The sequence below is a fragment of the Oryza glaberrima genome, chromosome 7, assembly GCF_000147395.1.
Source record: "Oryza glaberrima chromosome 7, OglaRS2, whole genome shotgun sequence".
In the NCBI taxonomy this organism is placed as follows: domain Eukaryota; kingdom Viridiplantae; phylum Streptophyta; class Magnoliopsida; order Poales; family Poaceae; genus Oryza; species Oryza glaberrima.
Genome location: NC_068332.1, coordinates 3,437,438 through 3,464,314, shown reverse-complemented (window position 1 = coordinate 3,464,314; position 26,877 = coordinate 3,437,438). Strand labels below are relative to the sequence as shown.

General features: G+C 41.3%; 4 protein-coding genes across 4 annotated transcripts; 2 read left to right on the top strand and 2 right to left on the bottom strand.

Annotated features, from left to right (window-relative positions):
- Nucleotides 1-1,690: 1,690 nt before the first annotated feature.
- On the bottom strand, nt 1,691-6,749 carry LOC127780724 (uncharacterized). The gene is made up of 12 exons (XM_052307681.1): nt 6,346-6,749; nt 5,801-5,929; nt 5,019-5,111; nt 4,758-4,837; nt 4,479-4,592; nt 4,169-4,242; nt 3,939-4,015; nt 3,131-3,214; nt 2,948-3,040; nt 2,764-2,871; nt 2,568-2,642; nt 1,691-2,265 (listed from the first exon to the last, which is right to left on the bottom strand). The coding sequence occupies exons 1-12, from the start codon at nt 6,721-6,723 to the stop codon at nt 1,861-1,863; spliced, it is 1,710 nt and encodes a 569-aa protein (XP_052163641.1). The 5' UTR covers nt 6,724-6,749; the 3' UTR covers nt 1,691-1,860.
- Nucleotides 6,750-7,876: 1,127 nt separating this feature from the next.
- Nucleotides 7,877-10,829, top strand: LOC127780740 (myosin-binding protein 7-like). The gene is made up of 3 exons (XM_052307693.1): nt 7,877-8,689; nt 10,403-10,449; nt 10,585-10,829. Exons 1-3 carry the CDS (start codon nt 7,877-7,879, stop codon nt 10,676-10,678), a joined length of 954 nt encoding a protein of 317 aa, XP_052163653.1. The 3' UTR covers nt 10,679-10,829.
- A 754-nt stretch (nt 10,830-11,583) lies between these two features.
- On the top strand, nt 11,584-13,529 carry LOC127780122 (uncharacterized). Its single transcript, XM_052307080.1, has 2 exons — nt 11,584-12,038; nt 12,873-13,529. The coding sequence occupies exons 1-2, from the start codon at nt 11,694-11,696 to the stop codon at nt 13,359-13,361; spliced, it is 834 nt and encodes a 277-aa protein (XP_052163040.1). The 5' UTR covers nt 11,584-11,693; the 3' UTR covers nt 13,362-13,529.
- Nucleotides 13,530-15,833: 2,304 nt separating this feature from the next.
- Nucleotides 15,834-16,367, bottom strand: LOC127779297 (uncharacterized). Its single transcript, XM_052306027.1, has one exon. The coding sequence runs from the start codon at nt 16,365-16,367 to the stop codon at nt 15,834-15,836; it is 534 nt and encodes a 177-aa protein (XP_052161987.1).
- Nucleotides 16,368-26,877: the final 10,510 nt, after the last annotated feature.

Genomic DNA, 26,877 nt, shown 5'->3' with positions numbered 1-26,877 from the left:
GAAAAACCAGTAGTAGCCTGTCTGAAGCCGGTAGTAATTAGTTGTCGGAACAAACGGCCGGAATACTTTAAAAGTTTATTTAAATTTCAAATTTATAATAATTTTGATAATTTCTCATAGAAGCATTTTGGCAACCGGTAGTCTTCTTGTTCTATGTCATGTAACAAGTTTTTGAAAGAGGTACACATAAATGACCAGTGTGGCATGATCTGATTAGAACATTGAACCCAAAAAAAATCCAAGCAGAAGCAGGCTGGGATTACCTCTTTCTGTGTCATTATCCTTATTTTTTTTAGATAATTGTCATTATCCTTATACTGCCATCGATCGTTGAGAAACTTCCCAAAAAAACACCGGAGCATCAGTTTCCAGAGATGACATAGCAGCATAATACGTGTAATGAGGCTTCCATTTAAAGCTTACCACACTTCTCCTTCCGACCTTCCAGCACCGGGCAGGTGTTAGACTCTATACATCGTGTTACCACTTAGCAGAATCCTGTGTTTTTAATAAATAGTCGCTACCCCCTGGTATGTGCCGCTTTCCTAATCAAAAGATAGGAGAGCACCCCTTCTCCCGAAGAATGATAGTATACTACTGAACATAAGGAATTCTTTTTCTATATATAATTTAACTTAACCATTGGTACATGAGGGCAAAGAAGCTTCAAAGAAAAAAAAATCGTATAGGAGCTCAAGAAATCATGAAAATTTCCAGTATTAATAGTGATGGCGCCATTGATCTCTCTCCCTGCCATTCTTTATTTTATTTTTCTTACTAGTACGAGCAAATTAGCTGGCCAAACCAACAAGCCCAACCGAGTCAACACGCTCATGCATCTTTTACTCCGGTGAAATTAACATCTGGAGTCATTTTCATCAGATGATGATGCATTCATGCATACTAGTACTAAGATCTACAACCTACAAAGGATAAATTAAGACATGACATCACGACTTAGGCCGTGTTTAGATTCAAAATTTTTTATTCAAACTTCCAACTTTTCATTGCATCAAATGTTTGGACATATGCATGGAGCATTAAATGTGGATAAAATAATCAATTGTAAAGTTTGCATGTAAATCGCGAGACGAATCTTTTGAGCCTAATTACGCCATGATTTGACAATGTGATGCTACAGTAAGCATTTCCTAATGACGGATTAATTAAGCTTAATAAATTCGTCTCGCGATTTATAGACGAAATCTATAATTTATTTTGTTATTAGTCTACGTTTAATACTTTAAATGTGTGTCCGTATACTTAAAAAGAAATTTGACACACGAACTAAACATAGCCTTATATAGAGTTATACTATCTCATATTGCATCAATTGCACAGTTTATATATGCATGCAAAGTTGCGAATGCATCTTCTTACTCCAAGTTCTGACGTTATTCAAATACCAGGTACTAGTATGAACTACTCAACATGGGCTACAGAATGTCAAGATGCTCAATACCTGATTTGCCTGATTCAGAATTGATCCTTACCCCCAAAAAAAAAAAAATCAGTGATGCATAAACAACCTTTGTTGCTGATGCTAGAGAGCAAAATAGCCGGCTCTTATTACTGAAACCAGAATACAGGAAACAGCTCGTCTGGCGTGGTAAGCGTAAAGGCATAGCTAAAGACAAATTTCAGTGAGCACAGAACTGAGGACGTACAAAAACAGTACACAAGAGTTCCATGCTGCAAGGGATTATACTCAATTTAAAAATCATCTTCCAATTGGATTACATTCATAAAGGCCATCTCACATTTGTAATCTACTGAAAAGTATATGATAACTTTAGTAGATTTTTATAGCTAATTTAGCTTTGATGATATTGACCATTGTTGGTGCGACACACAGATTGACTACCGCTTGCACTTGGCTTTTGCCATTTTCTTCCTCTTCTTCTTCTCAGCCTTTGGGATCTTATCTTTGCGAGCTTCTCTCTTTTCTGCTTTTACTTTCTTCTTGTTTTCCTTCCGAGCAGCCTTCCTTTCCTCAGGTCCCACCTTCAAAGTCTCATGCCATGAACCGTCTTCATCGGAACTAGTGCAAGATTCACTATGTTCCGAGGAGCACTTATTTTGCAGATCCAAAGGTTCTTCTGATTGTACTTGCTGGTTTTTGGTAGGCTCGTTTTTATTCCGCACAAATCCTAGCAATGGTTGGTTGTAAAGCTTATCCGCTGTTGGTTCATTCGCGAAGGATGGGCGTTGCATCAATGACATGTTGACAATATCTGCTTCGCATTGCTTCACATAATCCAGCGTCTATGAAATAGAATTAACAATCAAGCATCAGTAATTCAAACATACGCCATCATACAGCATACAGCACAAACATTACAAACGAAACAAAATGAACACAACGTAATTACAAAATAGTGTAAGCCATAGATCTAGCAAAGATCACGGCCTATATATACTGTAGAGCAAAAGCATGTAGAACCAACAAAATAAATGTAGAGTTAAATATTGAATTATCCATGATTGATGAGTAACATAATGTTTAGTAAATAGAGATTTTTTGGCAAACTGTGCAAACAATGATATTAACTTATTCATTATCTTACCTGAACCAAGACTGTTGGGGTGATTTCATCGTCGTTTGCAACCATATCTCCATTTTCCAACATCTTTTGCTGAATCTAACATCACAACAAAATTGTTAATCCATCAGACATTCTGCCGATCATAAAGCAACATGATCAGGGCACATCTAGAACTCAGTGGCTATAGAAAGACTGAAAGGTGACATTGAGAAAATACCTTTTCCAGGTAATGATCAACATCTTCATGAGCAATATTTTGATCAATCACAAAATTAAATAGTTCTGTTACTGACATGACAGCAACACCACGTTTTTTAAAGAAGTCCTGCAAATAGCATCACACACATTTGAATATCACAATCTACGAATGTCTATGCAGTGTCAATTCAACTTCTACTCACAGTAACATGCAAGCAATCTTCCTTCAAGAATTCCAACGCTGAAGGATGATCAAGGTCAACGGACTGCGAAACATCAATGATATACAAGTGTCCCTGCACAAGGAGAATAAATGGTGGGAATCAGAGCCATTGATCTGAAAAAAAAAATGATGTTAAAAAATATAATAAACAGAGTTCAACTACCTCGAAATAAAGAATGTTGTATTCACTCAGATCACCATGGACCAGTTTGCATTTTTGGTAGAGTGTCCGCATTGTCGTAATTAACTGAAAAAGAAGTTGCATATGGGAAAACTGAAGGTGTTATACACATAAAAAATATACTAAACAGTTCCCTTACGAAAAAACAATAAGTGCATATTGCAGGAGTACTTATGCTCCCATTGTTCTAGAGGCAACACCTTAATCTGCCGAACTTTTCTGAATACTTGACAGTAAAGATACAATAGTGTCCATGGGCATGAGCAAATGAAGGATAGATGCTACTGCTTGGATATCAGGGGAAAAACTATGCAAAAGAGTTTTCATGCATGAACATTATCACCACACATTTTGCATGATAGCACATCAAAATGAAGTGGGCATTTAATTAGGTTCAAACCCAAAAAACAATGCTGAACATGTTGCTAATAGAGACTCTCCTAGATCCACGGCCCTACTACCCACTTAAACCTTTGCAGATTTCTAGGAACTGAGGAAAATACGGCCTTGTCTTCAGCTGTCACATTGCATTCACATTAGTGCGTATTTATTATCTGTAAATAGATACAAACAATCCTTTCTACATGACATTATGATAGGATGTGAAGAATTCAATGTCAATGCGTCATCAGACACAATTGATGACAGCCACTGCGTGTTGTACATGGATACAGCAAGTTTTCTATCCTGGGTAAGAAGCAATGTAATATAGAGCAGATGGATCTATTACAGATTTACAATTAATATGAACTACAATATTATCTTTATCTTCACAAGATATGTCATGTACCTCAAAATAACTTTCACGCAACTTATCATCAGATAAAGCAGCATCCTTGAGACGAGGAGCAGCCCAACCTCCTTTTCCTGAAGGAAAACCAAATCGAATTACAAGATGTATTGAATTATTGATAATTCCATAGAATTGACAAATGTTAACAAGCATCCAAATTTTACCCTTTTTATAGATAGAGAAGTTGACAAGCATCCAATTGACAAATGTTAAAACACAAGTTTTACCTATAAATTCCATCACCAGTACATGAAGCCTCAGGAGCAATGGTTTTGGGCATCGGATTCCAGCTGCTCCAACTCTGAAACAATGGTAACAATAAGCATATGAAATTCAAATAATCAACTATTGTATTTGCATAGGATTGTTCCTGTTGAACAATTGAAAACATTTGGCTAAACCAAAACAGAAATAAGTTTGTCTCTAATTGCATCCCTTTATAACACAAAAAATAATTCAGGCAACAGAAGAATCCCGTTGAAAGAAGAAAATTTACTGAGTAAAGCATGAATGATGCAAAAATGAGAAGAATCTCACCGTAAAAGATTTCTCATTTCCTTTTCAGCCCAGGTCTTCACCATTTTCCGAGGATTATGCTTGCAGTAACCATGTCTAAAACGGTAATCTCCTTGGACATATCGGTCTCTATCCCTGCAAGAAGAGAATAATGTAGTTTGTTCACATGCAAGTTATTTTTAGAACAACTTGTTTTAGTAAAACTAGAAAACACAGAACATATCCATAATCAACATATCTGCAGTAGCTGTCAAAAAGTACCCTGTTACAAAAGAATACATAGATAGATCTATGCCTTACTTAAAAACAAGGACAGATGTTTTATAGACTTTGATCGCTAACTCCTGGCCATCAGCCTTTGATGCATGATAGACATTTGCCTGCATAGAGAAAAGAAAATTGCACTTGCAGTCCAGGCCAGATTCTGTATCTTTTGTATACAGCTAAAGTGCTCTATACTATGTATATATTCTCAACATGCTTTCTTATCCACATACAAAAGTAAATTGCAAATAGCAGAAAGCAATGTCAATAAGATATGCAGTTGAACTAAAAAAATACCTCTTTCCCTGTAGAAATGCACCCATTTATGGTATTAAAAACCCCCCGGTTTAACATCTTGAACAGAACCATGCGTGTTCTTGGATCAATAGCCTGCATGTGAACAAACAAAATCCCGTCTAGTTGTCAAAAATCATTTCACAAAAATATCATCAATCATATAAGTCAAAACATGTTATCACTTTTCTAGAAGATCATAACTTTCTCTAGATAGGATACAAGAGATAGATGCTGCAGCTATAACCACTGAAAATTTCATTGAATCATAACCTCAAAAATAAGAAAATCACATGGCTAAGAGAGCATTCTTATGGATATCAAGCACACAAAGATTATAAGTATTAATGGATGACATATAAAGGAGAAATGAAAATATGAGATAATATGCTAGTTAACAACATTATAGCAAATGCACTAGGCATTAAGTCAGTGTTGTTCAAGCTTATATTAAAAACTACTGCCTACCAACCTTGTGAACACAACAGGCCATAAAAAAAATACATCTTAGGAACTTCCTACCAAAGCAGTCAATTGCACTAGAGCGATTTTCTTGAATGATATAGTCCAAATTATTGTCCATGCGGTACAGCTAAACAAGGCGTTATATAATATATAACACACGGAGTTGGTGTACACATAATAAGAGCAAACTCGGATGAACAGAGATGGATGCTTTTTTAGTTTGCTATTAAACACAAAAGGGGGCAGAAGTGCAGGCAGCACATAGTAAATTTAAGAAGCACAAGAGAAATGGATACAACCTACTAAGAAAATGGGTATACCTGTTCTACTGTAGCACGATCAGCCTTCTCTGTGTTCCTTGTTTTCCCAATTGCCGTCTCCCTTATGCTGTCCCTTATCGCAGTCGTCACTGAATTTGACATCCCCACGTTCATTCTACCTTCCCATTCCTGGACAATTCAAAATTCACCACATTGCATTTCAGCACAAATTCACAAAGTACCACAACACACAGGTGAACAAGCATTCCTCACACTCGCACAACGCGCACACGCACACAGGTGCTTCACTCCGATTTGCTACAGGGCTAAGCACCGCAGTTTTTTTTTTACTGCAAAGTTACATGAAATCAAGTTGAACAATACGGGGTTCTAGGATGAATGGATTGTCTAAATTCCAAAACAAAACAATATACTCCAAAATTTATAACGTAATTGCATACACTAATCGCTTGCAAAGTGAAATTACGCAATCATGGGATCATCACATAAGCAGGCCCAGTGAAAAATTGGAGTGTGCAACCAACACAAAGCACGAGGCACCGACTACTACGAGGCGAGAGAGAGAGGAGTTGGAAGCTGCATACCTCCAGGGGTGTGGCGCGGATGTGCGAGGCGAGCTTCTGCGTGCGGTTGGAGATCGGCTGGAACGGGCGGGACAGCACCCCGCCGTGCGCGTTCGGCCTCCGCGCCGCGGCGGCGCCTCCTGCCGCCGTGAAGGCGGCCGCGGGCCGGCCGGAGCCGTCGGGGCCCTCCGCGGCGTCGAGCCAGTCGAGCGCATCGGCCACGTCGGAGTCCGACCACTCCTCTTCATCCTCCTCCTCCTCCACCTCCTCCTGATCCTTACTCTCGGCCACCTCGACTGGCCTCACCGTCGCTTCCTCCTCCTCGTCGTCGTCGGCGTCGGCGAAGCGGCTATCCACCTCGGGAAGGTACACGACGGCGGCGGCGGCGGCGGTCGCCATGGTTGAAGCAAAACCCTGGAACGGTCGTGGCAACACGCGGGGGATTACGCATATGGGCTTACTACTACTTATCGTGGCCGTATGGTGGGCCCTAATGGGCTACGGCCTTTCTCTTGTGGGCCTTAATATCGGCCCTTCTATATAGATTTTGGGCTTAATTTTTCCAGCCTGTACACATGAGTTACACCGAAAATTCGTGGAAAATAAATTATATCACCGAAATTTTGACGAGTTTCGGAGAAAGTTAGAGAAAGTAACTGGTCTCTTTCTCTTCTGCTATTATATATCACCACGTGCCAACTACCAAACATTTTTCATTGAGGAGGAGACCTTTTTCTCTTTTTTTTTTCTCTATCTTAGATTTGTTAATCGTGTTTGAATTACAAAATTGTTTGCTAAGTTTTTTTTTTTTTGAGGTAGCTAGCCGGGTACGTCTATACTCTATATGCCGTACGTTATCTCAGCCTGAGTGACAGAGTGAGAGTGGCGATACAGGACAAGACAGTCATGCTCTACGAAAATCCGCAAGACAAAAGACAGCGTTTGCTTGGCTCGTATTCTACCACTGAATTGCACCGAGTTTACACATTTGGCCGAATACTAATAAATTCTACCTTTCTTGAAAAATTGAAATTAAACCAAATCAATTTACCACCTTATGTCTGTGGACTGTGGCTGCCGTAAGCCCGTAACGCGACGTGGAAAGCACAAACATAACACAGCTAACATAGCTGCATTAACCATTAACCAATTGATGATTAACTTTTCTTTTTGGTTTAATACGGAGTACACCAAATCATCCAATTTTAGGCTGAGTTTGTTTCTGCAAACTGGGCAAGCAACTCTCTCATATTCTATTAGCATATTTTCCCTAACTGCTAAACATTGTATTTTACATAATAGAATTTCTACATAAAAGTTTTAGAAAACAAAATAAATTTTGTTTTTAAGCTTATAGTCATTAATATTTAATTAATAGTATGTGCTAATGATATAGTAGTATCTCATTTTAGGGCTAGTGAGCTCGCACAAATCGTTCTAATCAAATCCAAGCTATCCAAACGGCAAATTCCAAAGCTTAACCCGCGTAATTCCATTAGCTTCCCGAGCGCGCGCGCGCGCGCGCGTCGACCGGCTTCACCTGCACGCTCCCATGGATCCTATCGCCACCGCCTCTTGGCCGTCGACGTCGGCGTCGTCGTGGCCGCGGTCGGTGAGGCGCCGCGTGCCGGAGGCGGAGGAGGAGAGGGAGCTCGGGCGGCGGGTGGAGGAGATGGAGGAGGCGGTGGAGCGGCTGCGGGCGGAGAAGGAGGCGGCCGAGGCGGAAGAGCGGGACCTCCGCGCCGAGCTGGACGCGGAGCGCGCCGCGGCGGAGACGGCGGCGAGCGAGGCGATGCTGATGATCGAGCGGCTGCAGCGGGAGAAGGCCGCCGCGCTCTTGGAGGCCCGCCACTTCCGCCGCCTCGCCGACGGCCGCGCCGACCGCGACGGGGAGCTCCAGGACGAGCTCGCCTCCCTCTCCGCGCTCGCCGCCTCCTACCTCTCCCTCCTCCACGCCCACGGCATCGACCCCGACGACGACGACGGAAGCAACCAGCAAGAGCAGCTGCAGCCTCCCCTCGAACACCTGGACGCGGAGGCAGACAGGGAGGGCCGCTCGGTGGTTGCGCGGGCGCCGTCGCCGCCTCCGTCGGAGAAGGTGTTCGCGTACGCGGCCGCGACGGCGCCGGCCGCGGATTGCGGCGCCGAGGTGACGGAGAATCTGTACGCGAGGGTGGAGGCGCTCGAGGTGGACTGGTCGGCGATGCGGAGGGAGGTGGCGGCGCTGCGGGCGGAGCGCGCGCAGGCGGTGCTGGCGAGGGAGGTGACGCGGAGGCTGTGCCGGGAGGCGGCGGTGGCCGGCGAGAGGGGCGCCGTCGCCGTGGCGGCGGAGAGGCCGAGGTTCTCGGTGCTCGCCGTTTGCAAGGTAGAATTTCAGCTCTGTGCATTTGTATTGGATGATCAATCTTGTTTTGCTTAATTAATGTTCTGAACAAAGCACTTCTGTCTCTTAAATGGATAAAACTTGTTCAAATTTTGCCTGATTTCACTGAGCTGTTATTCGCCATGTTGTACACTTTTAAAATGTTGGCCTTAAATCCCTTAAAAAAATGTTGGCCTTAAATAAAAGTTGCCTTTCATGCTCAAATCAAAATGGTGTTTTAAGTAGTATTGGAGGATAAATGTTATGGGTTTGTAGGAACATTTTGGTTGCAACCGAACACCGTCAAAATACTATTCAAAATGTCAACTGGCAACAATTTATAGGGCACATTTTGGCTTCAAATCAAAATGGTCCTTAATTCTCCTGCCTTGCAATAACTTCGAAATTTTGGTTTCGGCTAGTTGATGTAGGCCGTGTTTAGATTCAAACTTTTTTCTTCAAACTTTCAACTTTTCCATCACATCAAATGTTTAAACACATGTATGAAGCATTAAATGTGAATGAAAAAAAGCAATTGCATAGTTTGCATGTAAATCGCGAGACGAATCTTTTGAGCCTAATTACGTCATGATTTGACAATGTGGTGCTACAATAAACATTTGCTAATGACAGATTAATTAGGCTTAATAGGTTCGTCTCGCAGTTTACAGACGGAATCTGTAATTTGTTTTGTTATTAGTTTACGTTTAATATTTCAAATGTGTGTCCATAAACTTAAAAAAAATTAGCACACGAACTAAACATAGCCGTAATTATTAAACATGGAGTGGTTAACTGTAGTCGTTATTGTGTCAGCAATTGCATAGTAGACGTGTTGACTGTCAAGATCATTTCCTCGAACCATTTTTGGTTGACTTGTTCCAAAAGGCATAGAGCCTCGCAGGGATTATTCCTGTTGTTTAATCCACTTTGTGTGTCCTCCTAATGCCAAGTCAGAGCTTTTGACATAATCTGAATAGGATCACTAAACAGGATGCTGTGTGCATGTTGGCTAACATATTTTCTCCAAGATTATTTCATTTTTGTTTGGTGCAATACGTCATGTATTTTCTGAACAAGTCTGTCATAGCGTTACGCAAGTACGGTTCATTTTACAGTGGATTTCGCCTTAAGGTCTTGAATTTCGTTGTTGCTCTGCTAATGTTGAAATGTTCAATATACTTGGTGGATTATTATGCTATGTATTGCTCTGCAAACCAATGGTTTCTGAACTTTTCATTTCACTTCCATGCTAAAGCTTTTACAGCTTCGTTAGTTCAAATTATAAATTGATCATTCCAATGAAGGGTGTGTTTAGTTCACGCCAAAATTGAAAGTTTAGCTGAAATTGAAACGATGTGATGAAAAAGTTGAAAGTTTATGTGCATAGGAAAGTTTTGATGTGGTGGAAAAGTTAAAAGTTTAAAGAAAAATTTTAGAACTAAACTCGGTGGAAGTATCCTGCTATGCTATTCTAAATTCTAGTACTATATATATGCAATAGTTCAATGCCACATCCGCTTCCAACCTGAAATTATCACTCGAGAAATGATAAGGAAAATGTTCTTTGCTGCTGTAGTCTTTTCTGCATTAGAAATGTGCTCTTGAATTAAACTTAATTTTCTACTGCCTCCAGAAACCGGCAAGTCTGGCAACATTTACGATTCCATCTCTCTAATAGTAATATCACCCCTTAAATCATTTTCACTTTTACAGTGGATTTCCTTCATAATCTTCAGGAGAAAGAGATGTCATACTGCCAGGTACGTAAGAGGCTTTTATGACTTCTGTTTCGCCTGTTTCTTTGTATACTTCAGGAGAAAGAGTCTGACTGTCAGTAGCAGTGTCGGATGAACATCGTGAGCTTATTATGCAAAGCAAATTTTGTCAAATCTCAGGTTTACGTTCAGCTTGTCGACTACGCTTCTCTGCCTGCTTCTACTCGTCGACAAATCCGTCCCGCTGCATCGACGACGACGGCCACAAATGTGACATGTATTCCTTAAAAAAAAAACATATGTGACATGTACAACTAATACACGACGCAGTTCAAACGACCAAGTTCAGAAATCAGAACATAGCAGTTTTCTCAATTGTAAAGCCAAACTGATGAACTCCTGTAAAATTTGATAACTTTTACGGTGCAATTAACTAGACCGGTAAATTATAACGTAAAAGTTCTCGTACCGTTTCTATCTTCTAGCCAATAATTTACTGCTACCTCCACTTCATGTTATAAGTTGCTTTACCTTTTTCTAAGTTAATGTTTTTTACTTTGGTAAAATTTTTAAAAATACAATATTTTTTAACATAAAATAAAGAAACTATTAAAATATATTTAATGTTAAATTTAACAAAACTATTTGTGCTATAAATATTACTATTTTTTATAAAATTGATCAACCTCAAAAGTTTAATTTTTATAAAATTGATTAACCTTAAAGTTTAATTTTAAAAAGTTAAAGTGATTTATAATATAAAATGGATGAAGTAATAATAGGCCTAGTGGCGGAAACAGGGGTAGGGTAGCTAGGGCTACTGCCCTACTCCTAAACCTAAATTTCCACTAAAATTTATATTTTAAAATCTCAAAACATATAAGATGAAGGTAAATTATGTAAATTATACTAGTTGACTTGAGCCTTATGTTTAAGAAAATTATCTGAATTAGGCCCGAACATAGACTCGGTGGATTTGAAATGCTAGTACGTTTGTACTTACTACTGTCATAGAAAGATGAGTTAAAACTTGCAAACCCAAAAAAGGATTGAACAGTACTACCCACCAAAATTTGCATTTGGCTCGGATGGCGCCACGTAGCATTTGCAGGCACCTGAAACTGTTCCTACTGTTCGTGCGGCTGTGCCGCGGCGCACCACGACGCGGCGGACATCGTGACACGTGAAGAACGCTCACGCTCACGTAACCAAATACACCAACGCGAAAAGCACGGATCAAACACAACACAGAGCAAATTCCTCGTCGCATTGCGTCAGGACGGGATAGGATGTGGTGGTGGCCGGCGTTCCTGTACCCGCCGCCGGCGCCGGCGTTCGTGGCGGCGGCGTCGGTGGCGCAGTTCGCGTTGCTGGCGAACGCCGGGCTCGGGGAGCTCCGCGGCGAGCACATGGCCTACTCCAAGTTTTGGCAGGTCGTCGCCGGGAAGAAGAAGAACGGCGGCGGCAGCGGCGGCGGCGCGCTGCTGCCCAGCCGGCAGGGGATGCTGGTGGCGTACGTGCCGGCGTTCGTCGCCGCGGCGGCGTCGTTCGCCGTGCCCGGCGCCGTGGTGGGCGTGCGCGCCCAGGTCCTCAGCGCCGCGCTCACCGTCCACTTTCTCAAACGAATTCTCGAGGTAATTCATGGCCTTGCCAGTTGCCACCGGTTTTTGCAATCAACTATGCTCATAGCCTTATAGCGATAGAGTTTACTTGCGTACGTTTATAGGGGTGAGTGTGCGTGCGTTGTGAGTTTCTACGTTATACTGTGTAATTCTTAGAAAAAAATCCATGGAATGATGAAAATTAAAAGATGATTGTTTAGCCACAATTCTTTTCATCTTTTCTTTAAGGTGGCAATGCACAGTAGCAAAGTTTTTTCGGTCTGCTTTGTATCCCCCATACCCCGTAACCATCTCAGCGTGTTATCGATATATGCTACTTTTTTTCTAATATATTAATGGATAAGGTTTTTACATGTTCACGAGAAAAAAAAAGAACAATTCAAGATCCTTGCTGAATGCTAGTGGAAAATACATTTGATTTAAGAACAAAACTTTAAATGCAAATGAAAACATTTGGCCTGTACACCACCACTAGGTATGCAAAGCTAACGAAATCAAAGCATAAATATGCATTTTTTTTATTTTTCTGCAAAAATATATATGTCCAGTTAGATTGCTCAAATTTTGAAGTTAATAAAACATTGAGGTGTGAAAAAGTGTTGAATTACAGACTGTGGTGTATATCAGTACCAATTTGCTAAATTTGAGTTCATTTTGCTTACTTTTCCAACTCATCTCTCGTTTTCCGTACACAGTTATTTAAACTACTAAACGGTGTTTTTTTAAAAATATTTTATATACGAAAGTTGCTTTAAAAATAATATTAATCTATTTTTTAAAAAATCAACTTATATTTAATTAATTATGTACAGGCTTAAATATTCAGTGCATTAAATTGTTTTTTAGGTACTGTTCATCCATCAGTACAGTGGAAGCATGCCACTCAACACGGCGGCCACCATCTCCTCCAGCTACCTCGTCATCACCGCCACCATGATCTACGCGCAGCACCTCGCCGCCGGCCTCCCGGACCCGCCGGTCGACCTCCTCTACCCCGGCGTGGCCGCCTTCGCCGTCGGCATCGCCGGCAACTTCTACCACCACTACCTCCTCTCGCAGCTGAGGAACGCCGCCGGCGGCAGCGGCGGCGGCGAGAGGCAGTACAGGATCCCCACCGGCGGCCTCTTCGGGCTCGCCGCCTGCCCGCACTACCTGTTCGAGATCGTCGGCTTCTTCGGCTTCGCCATGATCGCGCAGACGGCGCACGCGCTCGCCGTGGCCTCCGGCACGGCGGCGTACCTCGCCGGGAGGAGCTGCGCCACCAGGAGGTGGTACGAGTCCAAGTTCGAGGATTTCCCTGATAGCATCAAGGCGTTGGTTCCATATATTCTGTAAATCTTTTTCATTTTGATGAAAATTTATGTAAAATGAATAAATACTGTACAAGAAATATCTTAGGCTTTTCGTCGCTTCGTTTTGAATTTAGACTAGCTGTGACTTGTGACTATACATGCAATGAAACAAATAATTATACGTGAGGAAAGAATAAATCCCAACAAAAATGTGGTGAAATTTGATTGTTTTTTATCTGGTTCTTGATGTGCCAAAACATCCAACATCTGATTCGAAATTTTAAACCCTGTGTCAATTGCACTAGAAGAATTTCTATTTCCTTTTGAAATGAAATTAAGCGCGAGAAGACCTGTTAGCCTTGCCCTTAGGTTAAGTCTAGGTCGTTTTCCATTTCAAACAATTTCAGCAGACGATGCGACTTTCTGTCATTAAACATTTTTTTCAAGAGAAAAACAGGGGTAATGGCCCAGTACCATAGATAGATGACAAAGATTGAAATTGACCCTCATGAAACATATAATGTTCCATTGTGCGTACCATAACCGTTCTTCAAAATAATATGGTAATTTAAAATTTTCGGTTGATTGTGATTTCTTAGTTTCCTCAACTATGACTGACTGAATAAGGATTCGATCGGATGTGTCAGATTCATGAATAGTAACTGATGGGTTGGTTTTGAATGTTCGAACATGTTGACCTTTTAAGCTTGATAGTGTCATCTCATAAGCACTGTAATTAAGAGGCATGTCAAGTTGCAGATAATTCAATTGACATGGTCTAGAATCCTGCCTATATGTATTATTGGTCACGGAAATCATGAGATCAATCGACGTCAAAGTTGTCATAGACTGAAGAAGTACGCAAATTAGTTGAGACTTGAGAGGTATAGTATTTTACAAAAATGTAAATTCTCGTTAAGATCTTTCTTCAGAAGTTCAGAGATCATGATTGGGATTCGGGCAGTCAAGGATGAAAATCTATTCTATTTCAAGTTGTGCAGATTAATTTACTAAGTAGGTCATCATTATCTAAAAAAAATTTACTAAGTAGGTCATATGCTTCTTGCAGGGATTAGCTGAAACTTCACTGGGTGTTTTAAATTTGTTCTGAATGTTTCTTCAGATATAGCATTTTCTTAGTATCACATGAAAATGGTCAAAAGAACCTTCTTGGATGAGGATAAAATATGAATGTTTTATGAAAAAAATAAAACACCTCCAAATCAAGTCTAGAACACACTTCATAGAACATCCCTGGACTGTCAGTGAGTTTATTTGACTCTGTCAGACCGTCACACGGCTTAATTAATACATGCCGTGTTAATTTCCTACATTTCCTACCAAATGGATCGAGGTTGACATGAGCAGGATGGACAGTAGAAAGCTTGCTTGGACCTTGTCATGTCCGAGTGAATAATTGGCATTTGGTAAAATTAGTCATTGTCATGAGTCGTTTGCAGTCAGGTGAAGAAATCTACTCTTGATAGCGTGTTATCGTCTTAATTATCTGATGCTGACAAGTTGAAATGTTGTTTTGCCTGATCAAGTACCATGAATGAATGACTCTGCAAATGCAGTCTTATCATGTGTTCACGAGAAGAGAACATGCTTTTGTAAACCAGTTCACAGATGAATTTTCACACCTTCAGTCCAAATCGACCTATAAATTGATAGAGAAATATAAAAACAGAGTACGCTGTGAATTCTCAGATATTATTAGAGGGATCTGTTCTTTTTCTTTTGACATGTATAGATTGAATTCATCTTAACTACGCAGTAATTTATTTTCGGTTTGTTTAACACAAATTTGTTTTCAGGATTTGCTTTCAGAATTGTGCATGATCATTTAATTTAGATGGCGTTCAAAAGACGGTGATACATGCCCTGGTGTAAAATGAATTTCCCTGATCTCAAGTTCAGATAATGCCTGGAGCTTAATTTTCAGAAAGAAAAAGAAGAGGAAGTTCATAATCTTTCAGTAGAAGAAGCAGTTGAAGATCTGCAAAGTAAAATGCAAGTGCTTTTTCACATGGAATTTGCCTTAGTTATCCAACGTGCAAAAAGCAACCATACTTCCAAAAGATCCAACAATGGCTAGACAATTTGTAATCAAACCTATGTAAATTGTAAATTTATATTTATAAATATATATATACACGCTGTAGAATCCTTTTCTACAGTTTTTAACTTCAAAACAAGAGAGGAAGTTCAGATAATGCAAAGTGAGAAGGCTGATGTATATTGGTTAAATAAAATCAACAAATTAATTGCACTTAATGTGTTAACTATTAAAATGATCAAGAAATGTACAGTGCCGAATAACAAAAGTAAAATAACATCCGAAGGAGCAATATAAACTGAAACAAGCTACACACATACTACAGAAGTACAGATCGGTTAGCACTTCGAGTGCGACTGTTCGTGCTAAATTTTCCCCTAATCGAGAAAAATTTTGCACGAACACTGTATGATCTGATACCAACATTGATTAGAAATTTAGAACTCTAAGATATAATTAGAACAAAACGCCCAGCTCTTGCAAGGCCTGCACCGTGGTCGGCGAGAAGAAGAGGCTACTCGGCGACAGAAGAGAAGCAGCCGCCGGAGATGGAAGAAGAAATGGATGCGCCGAATGGTCGTCGTCGTCGTCGTCGTTGTCGTCAATCGCCGGCGGAGCAGGCTGACGCTGCTGCCCAAGCGCGAGCACCAGTGGGTCGGCGGCGGCGGCGGCCCTGCCTCCGGCCACCAGGTCCGGCAATGTCGCGGTTGGATCCGACGGCGCCGTCGCCGTCGCCGTCAACGGCTTGCCGGTGAGCTTCTGCACGATGGCCCTGAACTCCTCCGGCTGCGCGTGGACGACCCTGGGCGTGAGCTCGTACACGATCACCGGTCCCATGTCGCCGCCGCCGGCGACGACACGGGGTTTCTTGGTCGGCCGGCTCGCCTCCGCCGCCGCCGGCGACACGATCAGCGGCTGCGGCCGCGGGCCCTGGATGCTGCCGCCGCCTGGCCTCTTCGCCTTCGACGGCGACGACGACGACGACGACATGGCTCGCTCTCGCTGCAGTGGCCGCGACGTTTGTTCTCGTCAGAAATTGCTGCTGCTGCTGCTGCTAGAAAACAACACCCGCGAATGCTTATATAATGGCGCCAAGCAAAAAAAGATGACGTCAAAAGCGCGCGAAATGGTCAGACATTGAGTTTTTTATGTGATTAAATTGAATATTGCTCCAAGCAGCCTGCAGCGTATTTAACTAACTATGCAGACCAAATCATTATACACACCTAATCATGCACCTTAACACAAAGATCCGTCATTAGATATGGTTGGTGTTAGTTTAATGATAATCTAATTACTTGTTAATTAGTAGCCGCATACTTCCTGGACAGTGCAAAATGCAAATATATATACTTCTCTGACAGCTGCACGCGGGTGCTTCGTTTCAGGTGGTCAGGAACTCAGATTGATCATCAGCAGCTGCATCTGCATGCAGTGCATATGAACTTAATTAGCTTGCTTGTTTAACATGAGGTTCAAAATGAGACGCTTGATTAAAATTAACCTGCGATTAATCAAATAGAGAGAGAGAGAGAGAGAGACTGAGCGAGCTTTGCGTAGCGGATGATGCACGCACGGACGTAGTGCATAATGGCCGCCTGGCCGGCCGGATCGAAGGAGGCAGACAGTAGCTTAATTAAGGTAGTTATATTTGACTATGCTAATTAATGCGCATGAAAATATATCTATCTATCCATCCATCCATACAGGCAGGAGTTCTTAAAAAATCTATCTAAGAAGGTCAAACAACGCATACACATGCGTCTTTATAAGCGGAGCAAAATTGACAGAAGCAACAACAACATACTTGTATTGTCAGATACACCGATGATATGATATCTAAAATATATCTTTAACTATATTTATTTATTATGACATATATAATAAATAAATATATTTTTACTTCCGTTATACTAAGTAAGACAACTATATATATATATATATATATATATATATATATATATATATATATATATATATATATATTTGTAGTGTCTTTAAACTAAATATTAATAAAGCTATTGATAACGAAAGTCATAAAGGTTTGATCTTAAATTATATATCCAGAGGAGTATACTTTTAGCCGTGTAATTCCTAGAAAAGTGTTTACACAGAAAATAAATATTTTGGTAAGTTAATTATTGAACATAATTGGAGGACACGCAACACAATAAAGAAAATAGTAGAGGTTAGCAAGTCGTGGAGCCCCATCGGTTAGTCTAATAAGCCAAATCAAAAGTCAAAATTTGAATTTTCAAATTTAATTTTTAAGTTGGTTTTAAGATATTTTCAATGTAATTTATTTTTAGCGTTGGTGTTTAAATCTCTACGAATAAATATAGAATCTTTACATATAAATTATTTTTATTTCCTAATAAGCCGTTTTGGTTTATTAGGAAATATATGCAACCGATGAGGCCCATGGATCGATATGGGCCGGCACATCGATTGCGTCGCACGTGAGGCCCACATGTGCAGTTGCGTCATCTGTATGACGAGGATTTTCTAGCTCCAGCTTCGCCGACGTTGTCGAGGATGCAAGTTGCAGCATTGCAGCAAGAGGGGGATCGAAAAGTGCGGCTCGACGCCGAAGCGACGCCATGAATACAGTGAGTAAGGCAACGTGCATAGGACGAAGACGACATGAGTACTTTGAATAAGTTGATATTTTTCTTTGGTTGACGTAGTTGTGGATGTGTCGTCTTTTCATCTATGTTTGATTATTTCTGTCGTGTTTGGGCTTTAAAAAAATATGAGAGAATCTATTGTATGCTACTGATTTTGTCACACGTCTACGATTTGTCACTGACTTTACCACGTTCTACAATATACCATTGACTTTTGCTTAACTTCTATGATTTACCATCGTCGTCCAGTTAGTCTCTGTTAGTACTGTACAAATTTGTCAAAATGACCAAAATACCCTTAGGACAAAAACTTCCAAATTTGGCTAAAATATCTGAAATGTCAGATTTTAAGTTTTTGGCCAAAATTTGGATGTTTACAATCTTATGTTCATCATATGATATTTTGATAATTTTATCCAAAATTTGAAAGTTTTTGTCATAGGGGTATTTTGGTCATTTGGATAAAATTGTATAGTACTAACGGAGGCTAACCGGACAGCGATGGCAAATCGTAGAATTTAAGCAAAAGTCGATGGCATATTGTAGAATGTGACAAAGTTAGTGGTAAATCGTAGATGTGTAACAAAGTCAGTGGCATATATATAATGGATTCTCTCAAAAAATATAATAAATAGTGGTGGCTTCAATTGAAGCAAACGCCAAATTTAATATCTATTATCTTAACAAAAATGAGTCGCCGGCGGTGACCAGGGATTGAAATTTCGGAAATATCGCCCCCCCCCCTCCGGCATGCAATTATTTTGAGCGAATTTTTTGGAATTTGTTTTCAAATATTTATAAATTTGATCATAATTTCTTCAAATTGAGTATAATTGTATTAAATTTTCAAAAAAAAATCTTTCGAAATTTCCGACATTCCAAAATGGAAAACCCTGGCGGTGATGCACGAAGCGGAGGTTGAGCTCGAGGGCGACACACGGCCAAGTCTTCTCCACCGTCACCACCCGCCCACCGTCATCAACGACGATATAAACAGAGAGACGATACGAGGGAGGGAAGCTGCAACGCCCAAATGCAAGCGAAATATCGGCTCGATGAATTAATATAATCGTGCCTTTCTTTGGGTTATTAGTCTGTCACTTAACCATATATGTACCGATCAACAAAAAATGCAAACTTGGAGCGAGGGTCGATTGGATAAAACTAATTCATCAACAAATGAATTTTACTTTGCTCAAGAACAAAAGGAAAATATCTGAAGGACCGAACTGAAACAAGCTATTAATTACATATACAACATCAGCCTAGCTGTGTGCACCTGTTCTTCGTGTTAAATGCATGAGTAAGATCTGACCGCAAAATTGCAAGCCTAGATCGAGCTAATTAATTAGAACAGATTAGCAGCCAGCTCTTGTAAGGCATGCATCGTGGTCGGCGACAAGAAGAAGCTACTCGGCGACGGAAGATTCGCCGAATTGTCATCATCAATCGCCGGCGGCGCAGGCCATTGCTGCTGCCCAAACGCGAGCACCAGTTGGTCGTCGGCAACCGTCGCCGCGGCGGTGTCAGTGATCTCAGCTCCGCCTCCGGCGGCCATCTGATCATCTGCAGATCTCACGGTTGAATCCACCGCCGCCGCCGCCGTCGACAGCTTGCGATTGCCGGTGAGCTTCTGCACGACGGCCATGAACTCCTCCGGCTCGGCGTGGACGACCCTGGGCGTGAGCTCGTACACGATCACCGGTCCGGCGTCGCCGCCGCTGGCGACGACACGGGGTTTCTTGGTCGGCCGGCTCGCCGGCGGCTGCGGCGGCGGCGGCGGCGACACGATCAGCGGCTGCGGCCTCGGGCCCCGGATGATGCCGCCTGGCCTCCTCTTCCCCTTCGACGACGGCGGCGGCGACGACGATGACGTGGACGACATGGTTCGCTCGCTGCGTGTGGCAGAAGCCAGCAGGAAGGCAGATGCTTATATAATGGCGCCAAGCAAAAGGATGATGTCAAAAGCGCGCGAAAAGGTTTGAATATATTGCTCCAATTAATCTGCCTGCTGCGCATTTGACTATATGCAGACCAAATTAATTATCAAACTTGTGCAATATAATCATGCACCAACTACGTATACTAACCTTAACATTAACAAAGATCCGTCACTAGATGTGGTTGGTGTTAGTTTAGTGATTTAATTACTTAGGAGTACTACTCCGTCATAAAAAAAAGATAAATCTTAGTTACGAATCTAGATAAATATATGTCAATGTTTGTAGCATATTTGGAACGGAGGGGGCATTTGTATAGACTAGCTATCCGCCTATCCGTATTACTTTTCTGGATGGTTGCTTCCTTCCAGGATAAACGCTACCACGTCTACGCTAGCTGCTGCCTGCTGCCTGCATTGCTGCTTCGTTTCAGGTGATCAGAAAGTCAGTTTAATTTGATCGTCAACAGCTGCATCTAGGAGTACTACTAGTAACTGAGTTTGCTTGTTTAAAATGAGTTTCAAAATGAGACGCTTGATTAAAATTAACCAGCGATTAATCAACGAGAGAGAGAGAGAGAGAGAGAGAGAGAGAGAGACTGAGCGGGCTATGCGTATTGGATGATGCACGCACGGACGTACATAGACGGGCCGGAGGCCGGAGGAAGGAGGCAGATAATATCTGCAAAGGTGTTACTCCTATTTGACTATGCTAATACGCTGGTAAATATATGTAGGCAGGTCAAACAACGCATGCAGATATGTGTTTATACGCTGCAAAAGAGAGAAACAAAGGCAATAAACATATGTACTTGTCGTATGGTAAATTTGTGTTTAATTACACTTTATACGTATACGAATGCTAAGGCATTGTAGCCAAAATAAATTTTATTAAATTTTGGCAATGCTAAAATTTTGACAATTTAACAATATTATCAAGTTTTAGCGAAATTTCTTATGTATTTACCAGAGTTTGATAAAAAAACTAAATTGATGTATATATTTGATAGCTTTAAAAAATGGTATATATGATTTGAAATGACATTAACCTAAACAATCCCTAAATATATAATGTAAGGCATGCATGCAGGATTGCAGGAGGCACATTTTGTTTTTACTGATACTAATAAATTTGGATATAATTTGGAAAATCTGGATGCAATTAGTGGATAATAAGGAGCAAGAAGAAAATCAGGATCCTTGGCGGCTTTGCCTCTCATCCCGTTGCTCCATCTCTCTGTCGTTGCCAAGTGGGCACTGCTCCTTGATCATGCATTTCCCTTTCCCTTAAAAACCACGAATTACGGTTTTTTCACTCATGATATTTTTCAAAAAAAACAATTCGCACAAACAGCACAAAGTTTCATATTGATGTAGTAGGGAAAAAAGATTATAGCATCAGAGGTTGTACAGCCGTACATGAAAAAAAAAAACAAGCCACCATACATCAACAAAATGCCAAACTGTACACATCGTCGAAGGAACTAGCACCCGGCTGACGGCCATGAGGCAAAACTGGACGACGCAAGACCTACAAAGGAGCCACAACCGAACTGCCTTACGCTAACTCCAAACAACTACATACCCGCCACTCCTTCTAGTAATATAAATAGCAATAATGTTGGCTCGGTTCCGAAGAAGAAGAAGAAGAACAAAAACAACAAAAAGAAGCATTGGCGCCAGCGGCGTGGGCGCCACGATGGTGTGACAATAAGCTATGGAGCCTTCGCGCATGGCTGCAGGCGTCAACATGTCATGAGGCACACCTAGTGCACAACATGCTCCAACTGTTCATCGCTGGGTTGCTTTCGCCGCCAGTCACATTCCTTGTCGTTGTCCGCGACGAAGTGATTATGGCTATGTCGATTCATAACATGTCCAACACAACTACTTGGTCAGTGTCTATTTCAGTTGGGCCAGTATGACAATGTGGTCAATATAGCCCATACACTATTTGATCGGAACCATATATAGCGTAGAGTACGTACGACCTATATAGCAGTGGGCCGGGATAGTACTGTAGAACACATATCGCTAGCTAGGGTGGTAATGAACCATAGTCCACATGCCCTTTCACAGCCTAATTAAGTCATTTTTTGTTTTATCCTAAAGTACATTTACAAGATTTAGGTCAACCTTTTAGCTCTAACTCTCAGAATTTGCAGGCTAAAGTTTGGGCCCATATATTTGCTCGATGAAAGCTAACAGTGAAAACTTCTCCATTGTATATCACCGTCCGCTGTTGTTGACAGTAATATATAGTACGAAATGATATAATTTAGAAGGCGATTTGGAATGCTTTGATAAGGAAAAAACTTGAATAGTTTTCAGAGGCAGTTTGAGAAACACTATATTTACTTGCGTCAGGAAAAAGTGATGCACGACTCTTTTTAAAAACGCCTAAAAAGATGTTTATCAAAATCGCCTTAGGGAGGAATATTTTGAGGTTGTTTTGGAAAAGATGCCTTCAACAAAAACCCCTTCAAATGCCGTCCATCCTGTATTGACAAACATGGAGCAGCAATAGGGAGACGATCTAGAGTGAAGGATCGTGCCTCTCTTTGCGCATGAGGTTGTGTGCTTGGGTTAATTATTTGATTGCACTACTTAGCAATACAGTAGTAACGACTAATTAACGAGCAAAGCTGATTGGTTAATCAAACAAAATCAACAAATAAATTGTATTGGTTTTGTTAATTATCAGAATGAGATCAAGAAATGTACAGATGCTGAAGAACGGAAGGAATGCATACAGTCGGCGAGCTGAGCGCAGAGCACCTGTTCGTGCTAATTTTTCCCTAATTACAGGAAAATTTTTTGCACAAACTGTTGTGATTCTGATCCAAAAATTAGAAGTTCAGAGCTAATTAGAACAAAGCAGCCAGCTCTTGTAACGCATGCATCGTGGTTGGCGACAAGAAGAAACTACTGGGCGACAGAAGAAAAGCATCCGCCGGTGGAGAATGAGGCGGCGCCGCCGGATGGTCGCCGTCGATCGCCGGCGCCGGAGCAGGCTGACGCTGCTGCCCAAGCGCGAGCACCAGTGGGTCGGCGGCGGCCGCCACTGCAGCGGCGTGATCACCTCCGGCCACCTGATCAGCCGCCGGCAATGTCGTCAAGGTTGAAGCCGCCGCCGGCTGCTGCTTGCCGCCGGTGAGCTTCTGCACGACGGCCATGAACTCCTCCTGCTCGACGTGGACGACCCTGGGCGTGAGCTCGTACACGATCACCGGCCCCGTGTCGCCGCCGCCGCCGCCGCCGCCGCTGACACGGGGTTTCTTGGACGGCCGGCTCGCCTCCGCCGGCGCCGACGACACGATCAGCGGCTGCGGCCTTGCGCCATGGATGCAGCCTCGCCCCTTTGCCTTCGACGGCGGCGGCGGCGACGATGACGTGGACGACATGGTTCGATCGATCGCTGCGTGCCCGAGACGTTGTTCTTGTCAGATGTTTTTGCTGCGTGGAGTAGTAGAAACCAACACACGAAGATACGCTTATATAATGTCAAAAGGCGCGCGAAAAGGTCAGACATGGAGTTTTCTTTTCTGACTAAATTTAAATATTGTTCCAAGCAGCCTTCTCCTAATTAATCTGCTGCGTATTTATTATGCAGATCAAATCATCATACATATCACATGTATTCCTGCACAACTAATTATTACCTCCATCCCAAATTAGATATCGTTTTGATTTTTTCTTACAACGTTTGATCATTTGTCTTATTAAAAAATTAGTATAAATATATAAAAAAAGATAAGTCACACTTAAAGTACTTTTTATAATAGAGCAAGTCACAAACAAAATAAATAATAATCCTATAATTTTTTAAATAAAACAAATGATCAAACGTTAAAAAAAACTGACAAGTATTTTGGGACGAAGGGAGTAAGCACTACTGCTAACCTTAACAAGATCTATCGTTAGATATAGTTAGTATTAGTTTAATGATCTAATTACTTGTTAATTACAGTGCATACATGCATGCTTCCCGGACACACGCAGCTGCATGGGTGCTTCGTTTCAGGTGGTCACAAATCTCAAATTGATCAGTTGCAGCCGCAATTCTCTGCTTCGGTATGCATGCGTGTTTAAACACACGAATTCACAACGACAAACTTTGAATTAATTTGCGATAGATGCTAATAAAAATAGGAAGTCGTCAAGCCACGTGAGCTTTTGCGTCGCAGATGATGCATATGCGTCCATGCATCGGCCGGCCGGAGGAAGGAGATAGCCAGGTAGCTCAAGATAGTTATATTTGACCATACTATTGTGGATTTGTGGTGAGAAAAATCTAATATATAGCAGCAGTTCATAAAAGATAATGCATACACGTGTGTATGTATATATGTTGTAAAAGGAGACAAAAGAAAAAGGCAAGAACATCGATCCTGATTGGATTATTCGCGTAGAATTTTCTTTTTACCGATTGAAGTATTATATATTGATATAGTAGAGAAAAAAAATTGTAAGATTATAGTCCTACAAGGAGTATATGAAGTATGGCAGATATGCAAGTACCAGAAGACATTTTTTTTAAACATATTTTTGATAGAATTGGACATATAATATACTCTATCTATTTCACATTATAAGTCGTGTGATATTCTCTTCTAGTCAAACTTTTTTAAGTTTGATCAACTTCATATAAAAATTTAACACCATCTAAAATATGAAAATAGTTTTTATTAATCTAACATTGAATATAATTTGATAATATGTTTGTTTTGTGTTGCAAACACTACTTAAATATGAGATGGAGGGAGTAGAAAATTTGGACACAGTTTATAAATTAACGGCAGGAATCCTCGTTGGTTTGGTGCCTAGTGTAAAAAACCAGATCGGACCGGCGGTTCAATCGGAAAAAACCGGAACCAGAGGTTGGCACGGTTCGGTCGAATAGAAAGACTGGACATGCAATCAGACCGCCTGAACCGGCCGGTTTTGTGTTGAACCGGGCAATAAACTGCTTTCGGTCGGACCGGACTTGTGTTAGACTTGTCCGCGGGCTTGATTTTTTTAGCAAAAATTGAATGAAATGTGCGCGCTTGTGGGGAGTCAACCCCTGGTCGATCGTTAGTAAGCCAATTCCCGTAGCCATGCTACCATACAGATCTTTGTGCTTGTATGCAAACACATATGCTACATGTAGTTAGTGAACCGCGGTTCGACCGGCCGGTTCACGGTTGGACCGTCAAACCGGTGAACCAGCAGGGTGACCGGGTCGTCTACCGGTCCGGTTTTGGTGTGCATGGCCTTTTCTTCGAATTCTCTATGACTGGCAAGTGGGCCCCGCTCCTTACTTGAAAGCCATTTCAGTTGGGCCGGACCGGTATCGCGGAGCACGTGCCAACATGGGCTGTAACGTCGCTGCGGAACACGCGCGGCCCATAAACTAGTTGGGCCATCAGCCCATAAGTGCGGAACGGTAACAATGGCGTGCGCGCGGCCCAGATTCAATTGCGTTTTAATGTGATTCTGTCAATTATTAGCAGTATAAATTTTTTCGCAAACACATAAAAGGATTAGCCGTAGAAATAATCCTTACCCCATTAGCATTGGCGTTCTGCGATACAATTCTCACCTCAACGAATGACGAGCGAGCTTTGCTTAACGTAGGAACTAGTTTACAAAATTAAGTTAATGCACGTAGTAAATTTGATACGACCAAGTCCAAGATTTACACCCACAGACCCACTTGAATCATCACATTCACGATGATACGCAAAATACAAAAACCCAGTCAAAAATGTCAAATCATGAAGCAGATTGCATGTCAAGTGGCTTAAAAATTAAGAGAGATCGGACAAAGGATCGCCTCAGTAGAGAAGAAAATTCTGCACAAAATTATAGACTTGTTGTAGCCGTCAGTATCGTACATATCTTGGTAGTATGGCACCGATGTCAACATGCTCATAATTTTTTCTTAAAAATTGTTTGTATGGATATCTCTTCCTCCTAATATCATTTTTTCGTATGTACCATTTTTCTCAAACAAAAAAATTATTCACGAAACTCTTACTTACTAATAAAAATCTTAACTACTTTTTCCGTCCAAATTATAAGAAACCTTTGTTTTAAGGAAAAACTAGTAATTTTTTTACTAATCATTATACTAACAATAACTATGCTAAGTATTATGAGTGTTATATCACTATTTTAGTACTTTAAAATACTTTCACTTGATGTTAACTTTATAGTTATTGATAACACAATATAAAATAAATTAGTTATCAAAGTATATCATTGAAGACCGTGTAAAGAAAATTGTAAACCTTATAATTTACAATAGAGTGAGTAATAGGTACTCTTGTTATGAAAAATCATATCAGTTTCTAAAATGTTTTAAATAATTTTGTTAGGTGTATTAGTATTTTTCAATAAGGAATTGTCCAATCACTTACGTTTCACGTAAGCGTCCGATCTGGCACGCATCGCATCGCCTGTCCCGCGGCCGCATCGCATCGCAAATTGCATGCCAAGTGGCTTAAAAATGAAGAGAGATCGGACAAGGGAGATCGCTTCGGTAGAGAAGAAAATTCTGCACAAAATTATAGACGAGATGACTTGTTGCGGACATCAGTATCGTACGTGTCAATTTTTTTTTGCAAAAAAAAAAAAATCTTCACTAAACTCTTACCAATAAAAATCTTAACCGTTGGATTTAATTACTAATAGGTACTGTTGTTATGAAAAATCATACTATCAGTTTCTAAAACTGTTTGTAAATATTTTTTTGTAGGTGTATTATTTTTCAAAAAGAAATTATCCAATCACTTACCGTTTCACGTAAGCGTCCGATCGCCTCTCCCGCGGGCGCCGCTGCTCCCACTGACAAGTGGGCCAGCAAGGCTGAGGTGGCCCACATGTCAGTGGGACGTGGCCCAGCTCACCTCGTCCCCCTCCGGCCATCTCCCCTCTCCTCCACCAAAAT